Here is a 10,872-nt window from a genome sequence, read left to right as displayed (position 1 = left end):
ACTCTGAGGGGGGGGTGGGGGGGCTCTCTGTCTGTGGTTTTATTAAATTTCAGTGATTTTTTTCCCCCCAGGTCAAGAAAGATCTTAAAACTGGTCATTCAAAGGGGTTTGGCTTTGTTCGTTTTACGGAATATGAAACCCAGGTGAAAGTAATGTCACAGCGACATATGATAGATGGACGATGGTGTGACTGTAAACTTCCTAATTCTAAGGTACTTTTTTCCCGTCTATTTTGGGAATTTTTGCTGACAAAGCTCCCTTAGAAGACACTGCAGAATAACCGATTAAGTGCCCTTGGAAAAGGTAGTGGCGGGGTGTATTCCTGAAACGTTTTGCCTCGTTAAAGCCTTAGGACTTTAATGCATGCTGAATATTTTATGTTTGTGTGAAATATTTAGTTTATTACCCCTCTAACTAAAACTTTGTTCCTTTTATTCTTTTTTTTTCTTTGTTACTTTTGGTGAGTGAATAGTCTCTCACATAATTACATGTTAAAACACAAAGACCGTCAGAATACATGAATCTTGTTACAAAGGCCTAATTTGTTCCTGCAGGCAAGACTTATTTGGAAGGTTAACCGTCTTTGCCAGGGCATTCCTCAGTCATTGACTTTTCCGTAATCCAAATAAACGGTCTTGAACTTTAAACTTTAAAACGTTGGAGGCACCTGGCTGGCTCCGTCTGTAGAGCCTGCAGCTCTTGATCTCAGACTCATGCATTCAGCCTCGTGTTGGGTGTAGAGATTACTCACAAATAAAATCTTTAAAAAAATTAAATGTTTTTCGCTGAAGCGTTAAAGAGAAGCGCGAATGCAGGAAAGTAAGAATGTACCTACTTTTTAATGACTCGTCAAATATAAAAGGCAGATAGCTTTTGTTACCTCCTCTATCGTAATGCTCTTTCCATTGCTCATAAAATATTTCTCGTGATTTTCTTTCCTTCCGATCTGGCAGCAAAGCCCAGATGAGCCTCTGAGAAGCAGGAAGGTGTTTGTCGGGCGCTGTACGGAGGACATGACTGCCGATGAGCTGCAGCAGTTTTTCTGCCAGTACGGGGAGGTGGTGGACGTGTTCATCCCCAAACCATTCCGGGCCTTTGCCTTTGTCACGTTCGCAGATGATCAGGTACTTTTCTCTTTAATCTAATCGTAGTCCCGACTATTTCGGTAACTTGTCTGGAAGTTTTCCCATCCAACTGATGGCCATCCTCAGCTAAGCTTTCTCACCTTGTAAGCTACGGGATATATGTGGGTCTGGATAGTTGTTGTCATAAACCCTGTAGGTATTTTTCAGAATGTGGCATTTAACTGGGAGTGTTTTATATCTTTTGAGAATAAGCCGAAACATCCCTGCTGCTGTTACTGTGGCTACTAAAGTCCATTCTTTGGGTTTAAATGAAATGAGCTTATATTTCCTCCTGCATAGACACTGGCTTGAAATCTAAGTTTGATTGCTACTCTGGTGCATGAGCCAATGGTTTGATTTCCTTTATTTACATCCCCTGTTTCTTGTAGGTTGCCCAGTCTCTTTGTGGAGAGGACTTGATCATTAAAGGAATCAGCGTCCATATATCCAATGCCGAACCTAAGCACAATAGCAATAGACAGTTAGAAAGAAGTGGAAGATTTGGTGGTAATCCAGGTGGCTTTGGGAATCAGGGTGGATTTGGTAACAGTAGAGGGGGTGGCGCTGGTTTGGGAAACAATCAAGGCAGTAACATGGGTGGAGGGATGAACTTTGGCGCTTTTAGCATCAATCCGGCCATGATGGCGGCAGCCCAGGCAGCGCTGCAGAGCAGCTGGGGCATGATGGGCATGTTAGCCAGTCAGCAGAACCAGTCGGGCCCGTCAGGTAATAACCAAAGCCAAGGCAACATGCAGAGGGAGCCAAATCAGGCCTTTGGCTCCGGAAATAACTCCTACAGCGGTTCTAATTCAGGTGCAGCAATTGGTTGGGGATCCGCATCAAATGCAGGGTCGGGCAGCGGTTTTAATGGAGGCTTTGGCTCAAGCATGGATTCTAAGTCTTCTGGCTGGGGAATGTAGATGGTGGGATTGGTATAGACTGGTGGGAATTCAAATTTTTCTAAACACATGGTAAGTATATTGTAAAATACATATGTACTGAGAATTTTCAGAATTGGTTTGTTCAGTGTGGAGTATATTCAGCAGTATTTTTGACATTTTTCTTTAGAAAAAGAGGAAAAGCTAAAGGAATTTTATAAGTTTTGTTACATAAAGGGTTGAGATATTGAGTGTTTGAAAGTGAACTGCTGTTTGCCTGATTGGTAAAAAAAGAAAAAAACCCAACACACTACAATTGATATCAAAAGGTTTCTCCTGTAATATTTTATCCCTGGACTTGTCAAGTGAATTCTTTGCATGTTCAAAGTGGAAACCATTGATTAGAACTGCATTCTTTTCTCCTTGTTTTAATTTGAACCCCACCATCTGAATTTTTCCTTAGGAAAATCTCCTTTTTTGGAGATCATGGTGTCACAGTGTTTGGTTCTTTTGTTTTCGTTTTTGTTTTTTAACACTTGTCTCCCTTCATATGCAAAAGTACAATATGAAGCCTTCATTTAATCTCTGCAGTTCATCTCATTTCAAATGTTTATGGAAGAAGCACTTCATTGAAAGTAGTGCTGTAAATATTCTGCCATAGGAATCCTTCCGTCTACATGCTCTCTCATTCAAGACTTCGTCATCACGCTGCACAGGCTGCGTCTTTGACGGTGGGTGTCCCATTTTTATCCGCTACTCTTTATTTCATGGAGTCGTATCAACGCTATGAACGCAAGGCTGTGATATGGAACCAGAAGGCTGTTTGAACTTTTGAAACCTTGTGTGGGATTGATGGTGGTGCCGAGGCATGAAAGGCTAGTATGAGCGAGAAAAGGAGAGAGCGCGTGCAGAGACTTGGTGGTGCATAATGGATATTTTTTAACTTGGCGAGATGTGTCTCTCAATCCTGTGGCTTTGGTGCGAGAGTGTGCAGAGAGCAATGATAGCAAATAATGTACGAATGTTTTTTGCATTCAAAGGACATCCACATCTGTTGGAAGACTTTAAGTGAGTTTTGTTCTTAGATAACCCCATTAGCTGGATGTGTTAAGTGAAATGATATTTGTATTTCCCCTGCCCTTTTGTCAACTGCTGTGAATGCTGTATGGTGTGTGTTCTCTTCCGTTCCTGATCTGTAAGTGTGGTCCTGTGAACTGAAGCTGGTGGGTTGAGAACATGGACTGAGCTTGTGGTGTGCTTTGCAGGAGTACTTGGAAGCAGAGTTCACCAGTGAGCTCGGGGTGTCGCCACGAAGGGTGGAAGTTCTAATGTCTGTCAGCTAGCCCTAAGAATGCTGTTCGATGCAGTTCTGTGTCCTGTGCTTGGATGCTTTTTATAAGAGTTGTCAATGTTGGAAATTCTTAAATAAAACTGATTTAAATAATATGTGTCTTTGTTTTGCAGCCCTGAATGCAAAGAATTCATAGCAGTTAATTCCCCTTTTTTGACCCATTTGAGATGGAACTTTCATAAAGTTTCTTGGCAATAGTTTATTTTGCTTCAAATAAACTTATTTGAAAAGTTGTCTCAAGTCAAATGGATTCATCACCTGTCATGCATTGACACCTGATACCCAGACTTAATTGCTATTTGTTCTTGCATTGTCCAAAGTGAAAAGTTTTTTTTGTTTTTTATTTTTTTTTCTTTTTAAATCTAGTTTTTAATAAGTCTGGGTGACCACACCTAAAATGGTAAGCAGTACCCTCCAGTTTTTTATTAGTGCCTCTGTGCATTTGGGTGATGTTCTATTTACATGGCCTGTATAAATCTCCATTGGGAATCATGCCTTCTTAAAAATACTCTTATTTGGGGAAGTGGGGAAAACAATGTCAATGATTTTCAGGTGCTTTGTAGCAAAGCATAGCAGTTGAAAAGAAGGGCATGTCGGCACCTTTCTAGAAAGTTTGGGATTTGAAAAGTGGAATTAATTGCAGTAGGGATAAAGTAGAAGAAACCACAAATTTCTCTTGTGCCTGAACTCCGTGACAAAGCCGGACAGCTTTAAGAACTGGCAGGGTGGGGTGTCTGTCTGAAAGTTAAGCGAAATGGGCTTTGTCCTCCACAGGTGGGGGGATAGAGTAATGTTGAATGAAATTGTTTACAAACTCAGATAGACTCTCACGGCGCATCCCGTGCAGTATGTAAAAGCAATAATCTACGATTCTCTGTTGTACTTTCTATGTAACGGCTACTGTGAGAGTTGCGCTTGTTTTCTGCTGGAAGAATGTTAATGTTTCTGTGTCAGTAGTTTACCTGATGCCCTTACCTGATTAGATGACGATACCTAGGTTTGTCATTTTGCAAGTTACGTGTTTTAAGCTTTTAGAAATGAAGTCGTCCTTTAGACTTGTGATCACCACGTTGTTTCGTTACTCAGTTTCCTCTGTAAAAGGATCTTGCGTTGTTTTAATTTTTTTCTGCATCTCAATTGCATGATTTCCAAACCCTGTACCATCTGAATTTTGCATTTTAGCACTTGCACTGTTACTCAGCAGCAGTAACATGGTAACACTTAAAATGGTATTCGGGGACCTCCAAAGACTAAACTGACAAGCCTTCAAGGAGCCCAGGGGTAAGTTCACTTGTCAATGGCATGGTTTTAATCCCTTACTTGCACTTGTTGTGAATCTAGTTTCCATCTTAGAAGGCCTTCAATGTGCAGCAGCCTTCTGTTAACATGTTTGTGGTACTAGTGGCTGTGGGTATTTAATTCTGCCCGTAAGATTAAAATAATAATAACAATAAAAATAGAAAGAAAATGAAGTCTAGAAGTAAAACTATTTGGCAAAGATTTGTTTTTAAAATTAAAAGTCTATTTGGTCATCTCAATGCATTCATTCTTAAAACGTTTTTGAACCAGTTGAATAAAAAATTTGTTGCCACCACAGTTTAGTGTCTGGAGTCTTACTGGAAAAATTCAATTTCTTTTTTATATGTGACAAAGGTGATGGAAAGTTACTTTGGAAAAGTCCTAAGAAGCTCCCCCTTTGATATGCACAGGAGGAATTCGGCAGAAACTCAAAATGAATTTTTACATGAGTGGTAAATATTTGGGTAGAATGAAACCCGGTTAAACGTTAGCTATTAAAACTTTAAGGAGGAATAGCCAACCAAGATGACATGAGATCTTTAAGGTTAGGTCAGCTTAAATAGGGAAAATGCCTTAGCCGCTTGATAATTCCGAAGATGGATGTGAAAATTAGAGTAATTTGTTGTTGTTAAGTACCAGGAGAGTAGCTCTTAATCGTGTATGAGTTCGGTCCTTCACTCAGCTGTTGTGATTTGTGATCTGTTGTTGAAAGATGCCCAAGTATTTTCGTGTTCATTGTAAGGAAGGATAAAAAAAACACTACAGATTTATCTGTATCATCGTCACTTAGTTCTAATGTCGTATTTCCTCTTAAGGAATTGCCACATTTGATTCAGCTATCTTCTGAATTTGACCCTTATTTAGGTTATTTCCAAGTGCCCAGAACATCCTCACAGCTGAATTAAGTTCTTAGCCTTGGCATTGCTAGGTCAGAGACTGTGCATGCTTTCAGGGCTCTTCAAATGTATTGCCAGGTTGTCCTTTAGAAAACTTACGTTGTCTTTGACAGTGTAAAATAGTGCCGTTCTGTGTTTTGATGGGTTGTTTTTGTTTTTGTTTTTTTTGTCTACCAGTTTGGTAAATGAAAAATTATATCTCACCAATTGATGGCATTGGTTTTGAACATGGGAATCCGTCAGTACCTAACCTGAAGTATTGATGTTTCCATTTTGTTTACAAAAGCACGATTCAGGGTTATCCCTGAACGAGCGCTACTATAATATATAAAGCTGTTTTAGAGACCAATAAGAACAAGTCCCCAAACAACGGAAGAGCAGTCCGAGAACGTGAACAGGTAGTTTATAGAAATGCAGATACCTGGTGCGGAAGATATTGGGACTTTGTAAGTCATTAAATGTACATTTAACCAGTGAGTGGCTGTTGGGTTGGCACAGGTGATACCCCTTAATTGTTGATGTCCCCTTGAGCCCCACAGTAAGAGGTGAGAGGCCGGCAAGGGAGGAGCACCTGTGGCCGCCTTCCCTGTGCTTCAGGTTTGGTTTTTGGGCGGTAGAGCAGTAACTGCCACGTCTGTAACTGTCTCTCAGGTCACATTGCTGCCAAGGTCTTTTACAGGGAGTTTTAAAAATAAGCCTTTTCCAATCGAAGACAGACAAATTAAAAGTTATTAATTATGTTCTCGATCCAGGGAATATAGTTTGTAACTTTGGTGTAGACCCCGTACCGCTTTGCTTCCCCACAATTCACGGAACCCCAGGACACTATTCCTCCCACAAACCATCTCTGTGTCTCGTTATCTAGAAACACTAAGGCCCCTCCACTGTCCCCTCTGCAGCTGTCCTTGCCTCCGCCTTCTAAGCCGGCGCAAAGCATGTTCTCTGTCACCCTGGCCCCCGGATAGGACTGCTTTTCATATGCAGCAGCGCATTTCTGCTGATCGACAATTGGTACGTCAACAAACATTAGACTTCTGGCGAGAAAACCCCTTTGGGTGAGTCCCCAACCAGATGCGGTTCCCACGTCATCTGTCCTCATGAAGGATTCAGCTTCGCTTCTTGGCAAACAGATAGGCAGGACGTTGCTGTTGATTACGACTCAGTTCTTCAACTTAATCAGTGCTATGTCGTTATCGAAACCAGCGTCATGAGTATAACCTTCATGTATAAAAATGGCCTCGGCCCAGGCTTCTGTATAATGAGCCGACAGTCTCTTCAGGGTCCCCATTCTGATGTCTAAGGAGGAGGCCTCTTCTTTTTGCTCGTATACAGCGTGGGCGGCTGTTAGGATCCAGTTGTCTCGTAGGAGTGCGCCCGCTGCTGTCGTTCGACCTAGTAATAGGACTTGCCAGGGAAAGTCACCAGGCTTTGCAGCTTGCCCTCCGTATATACGTCCTCTTACGGTACGAGTTGATATTCCACAAACTGGGGAAAGAAGCAGATACGTAGAGCCTTTATAGAAACCCAGTGGTGTTTTTTTCCACAGTTATTCCCACTTTGGAATCGTAGCTATTTAACGTCATCCAAAAGTTACGTCAGGCAAATTGGTAGGTGTCCACCCTACCAGGCAAGCGAGCCAGCGTTAGAACAGCACCGTTCAAAGACCTGATAAAACCTTTTGGTGTTAGGATTAGCCCCTCAGAAAATGAGGTGCGTGAAAATTAACTTTTAGAAACGAATTCGTTTTGCTGAAATAATTTGGTCTACACGATTGGGAATATTACTTAATAGGGCAAGCAAGAACTGTCTGAGCTGAGGTCCTGGGCGGTGTGATTAGAGATGTAGTGAAAGGAAGTAACCTTTTCATTGCTTCTGTTTTCCTGCTTTTAAAACGGGCTGTTTACCATGTCGTTCTGGGAAAACAGGAACTAAGGTCACTGTCCCGGGATTTGCAAAATTATTTTCGCCTTTGGACATTTAAATGTTTTCCAGATCAGAATGTTGGCAGGTGTAGCCAGGACCCTTCAGGTTCAGAAATGACTATTTTTGTCTAGTTGATTCTTCGAGCCTACATTTTCCTGTGTACTGCTAACTAAATATGCTCATTAATGTAGCAAATATGTTCCTGTTGTGGCAGAATACTTGCATTAAAACGTACAAATGTTGTGTCAGCTAAGATGTAGTTTTTTTAAAGAAAACTAATTTAAGCCTGATAACACAGGAGTAATGAATACATTATTATCTTTCTGATTTTTTTAATCCCTGTATTCAACTACATCTTCGAAGCCAATTCTGGTTAAGAAAAAAATTTTTTTAAGTACTATTAAAAGGCAAATTGCATTAATGTTTAAAAACCAGATGTTGTTGAAAACAATTGCTTAGGGAAATAATGAAGTTATTAGCTTTGGGTTTTAATAGTTTTACAGAGAAGTAACTCCACAGCAGAACTCGTGTTTATAAATGTATAAATGGTTGAAGATAGTTTTAAGAATCATTTAATTTTTTATGCTTGCCTAGTTGTAAGGTCAAAAACTAATCAAATGACTGACGCGCAGTCAGCACCTAGCAGCCCCTCCGCACGGAAAGGGGAGAGTGAGAACGTATTATCTGGAAATAATAACTTGGTGTAAGAGCCAAGTGCTGAAGTCCATTTCTGCCTACGGCAGCTAGAGCCCGCTCCCTGGCTCCCGCCCGCTGTACTTTCCATCAATTACGTGTCTTGTATAAGTGTATCCATTACCAGGCTCACAGGCTGGGAGCGATTTTTCTCCTTTGGAGCTCGTCCAGAATCCATCAGCCTCACACACATATTTACCTGCAAATCATTGGAAAAGCAAAACTGTTTAACTGCATGTATAAGGTGGTTGTCATTTGCTTGAATACCCCCTTGAAGAATGTTGATTCTGGAGCAGCATCGGGAAATAGAGGTGTCTGAATAACCATTTTACATGATTTCATAAATAGGAGGTCTCTGCATTAACCATGTTTGCTTGCAAAGTGGAAACCTTTTAGATGTGTAACTTGAATATGTATCAAGATCTCAAGTGCTTAATGATAAGGTTTTGACTTGTTAAATTAAACCATTTGGAATATATTGTGTGTTTGTAGTAGTCATTTACTAGATAAGATCTGTTTTCAGATTCTTGCAAATTGACATTAAAGTCACTTGAGATGTAATATTTCACTTAGCGGGTGGGAGAAGTGCCTTTTAATCTTTCTCGTAGCCTTAGCCAAAAATGTTGGCCAAAGTTTATTTTCAGATCCTGAGGGCTTAGGTTCCAAATCACCCCCCCGCCACCACCAACTTTGAACAGTTTGCTTACCGTCGTTCGTTCTCATTGTGTAGAAGATCTCGTTACAGCGGTACTGAATCTCCGCCTTGTACGTGGTCACTTCAGGACCTGTGATGTACTGCACTTGGCCGTTGGGTAGATCCTCGGGTGGGCCGCAGTCCACGACTGGGAAGCGGGGGAGAGGGAGGAGTCAGGCCATGCTGACGTTGCTTATGTCCACACAGGTGGTTGGGCTGCGGGGTGCTGTAGCCTGAAGCACACCCCCCCATCCCCTGTGCAGCGTACATCCTTGACCTCCTCTCTGAAAACGGAGAGGATCGCCTTAGTGTGATTCCAAAGCATCACCCTCCTCCGCATTCAGACCTGAATGGCCACACTGAGGTGTGGCCCCTGGGGCGGGAGCGCTGTGGCACCTCTCCGAAAGGAAGGGGATCTGAAAGCACTTGGCCTCCTTAGTGCCCTAACTTCCGACAAAGTTCTGCGCAAAACAGCCTCCCGGAAGGAAGGACACAGCACTCCCCCCACGTGCCTGCTCGTCTGGTTCCCTGGAAAGCCGCGCTCCGTTTGCAGTTTGGCCTTAAAACGTCGAAGACGATGATACAGAGAAGGACTTGCTTTATTCTTGGGCCCCTTTTCCTAAATTAACTTTTTAGGAGACCTGGAAGTCCCAGTGCCTCGCATTGGCATGAGACTGCTCACTCGTTAGGCACGAATGTGCACTAACCACCCGGGCTCCGAGAAGTGATAGCAGCCCCAGGGTCCTCGCTCGCCCAGGAGATCCAACACTCCGTTCTTTCCCCGAATGTTGAGAGGTTACGTTGAAATAGTCCCCAGCAGCCTAAAAGCCGTGGGCCTGGTTCTGTGCCTGGTGCTCCTCTGGGTCTCTGCAGAGCCCACGGCCACCTGGCTTCATTAAGGTGGGCAACGGGGGTCCAGACCCGCCAACTGCCCAGCACTCCTGTGGTGCTCGCTCTCCCACTCTCAGTAGTCTCGGTGGCGGGAATGAAGCTACGAAGGGAAAATATTTACATTCCCTGCGAGTTCTGTGGAAACCCTTGCACAGAATACGCGCAAGTATATTTACAGGGGTGCTACCTACGGCAGTGGATGTATTCGTGAAAACCTGGGAACACCCATCCCGTGGCAGGGGTGCCATGCGGTCATTAACCAGTGTGTGATTCTACTAATGCTTAGAGTGCCGTGGAAAGCCAGCCCAACAGTATCGAGGAGTCCGTGCAATCAGATGGAGTCTCCTTTTGGCTAAAAAGCGTAGAACAGTGGGAATACATTACTACATACAGATAGGAGCGAAAGGAAGTGAAGGAACGGACCCCCAGACTCGCAGTGGTAGTTTGGGGATTTGGGCAAGAGAGGCTCTCACTATAGTTTTGTAAATTCATTTTTTCTAATTGTATTTTATCGTTGAAAAAACAGCTTAAAATGTGATTCTTCACTCTCAAAATGGTAATGTACACCCTCACCCCAGTTTCGGGGGGGTGTGTGTACACCCACCGTGACCCCCATCCCTGCTGTATGGTAGCCTGTACCTGTGCACATGGGTGAGCTGTGTGTGATCAGAGGCATAGTCTAACAGTGGGATTGTGCGCATTAACGTGTGTGCGCTTTTCTCTGCCATCCTGAACCAAGATTTCAGACTTAGAAAAACAGTTTTAAAGATTACACTTTTCCAAATGGTTTTCCTAGTGGCTTGGTTCCGTTTTTACCAGTAAGAGCACACTGAGAGGCTGGGCAAGAGGAGCAGATTAGGAATTCGGTAACTGATCAGTAGACCATTTCCGAAGAGACAGGAAGTGGGCACAGAGGCAGAAGCCGCGCGGGGATTTGGGGTCAAGGGCCTTACTGCTGCACTGCGGCATCGGCTGGTCCCAAGATCCATCTTTCTGACACACGGAAGCAAATGATTTGAAGGGCAGATGACCCTAAGGAAGAAGTGAGAAAATATTACTTTCCTTGTTTGTATTGTGACACCATTCCTGGAAGCTCTGCTCCTGCAGCAGTGCTGGGGAGACG

The 10,872-nt window shown here is 43.0% G+C and overlaps 2 protein-coding genes across 8 annotated transcripts in view; one reads left to right on the top strand and one right to left on the bottom strand.

Annotated features, from left to right (window-relative positions):
• The window catches only part of TARDBP (TAR DNA binding protein), an 8,346-nt gene extending 4,760 nt beyond the window's left edge, over positions 1-3,586 (top strand). The window contains exons 3-7 of one of the 7 annotated variants that reach the window (XM_077763816.1): positions 72-212; positions 954-1,124; positions 1,514-1,640; positions 2,664-2,733; positions 3,467-3,586. In XM_077763816.1, the coding sequence (XP_077619942.1) occupies positions 72-212; positions 954-1,124; positions 1,514-1,640; positions 2,664-2,731 (507 nt within the window). In that variant the 3' untranslated portion in view covers positions 2,732-2,733; positions 3,467-3,586. Of the gene's footprint in view, positions 1-71; positions 213-953; positions 1,125-1,513; positions 3,447-3,466 lie in introns of those variants that run through there. The other 6 variants (XM_077763815.1, XR_013335075.1, XM_077763819.1 and 3 more) reach the window with 6 other exon arrangements.
• A 2,348-nt stretch (positions 3,587-5,934) lies between these two features.
• The window catches only part of MASP2 (MBL associated serine protease 2), a 17,652-nt gene continuing 12,714 nt past the window's right edge, over positions 5,935-10,872 (bottom strand). The window contains 4 exon segments of the mRNA XM_077763820.1: positions 5,935-7,033; positions 8,289-8,363; positions 8,872-9,006; positions 10,703-10,781. Of these exon segments, the coding sequence (XP_077619946.1) occupies positions 6,270-7,033; positions 8,289-8,363; positions 8,872-9,006; positions 10,703-10,781 (1,053 nt within the window). The 3' untranslated portion in view covers positions 5,935-6,269.

This window comes from Crocuta crocuta, unplaced genomic scaffold (assembly GCF_008692635.1).
Source record: "Crocuta crocuta isolate KB4526 unplaced genomic scaffold, BGI_CrCroc_1.0 scaffold13, whole genome shotgun sequence".
Taxonomy (NCBI): domain Eukaryota; kingdom Metazoa; phylum Chordata; class Mammalia; order Carnivora; family Hyaenidae; genus Crocuta; species Crocuta crocuta.
This window is presented reverse-complemented; position numbering and strand designations above follow the sequence as displayed.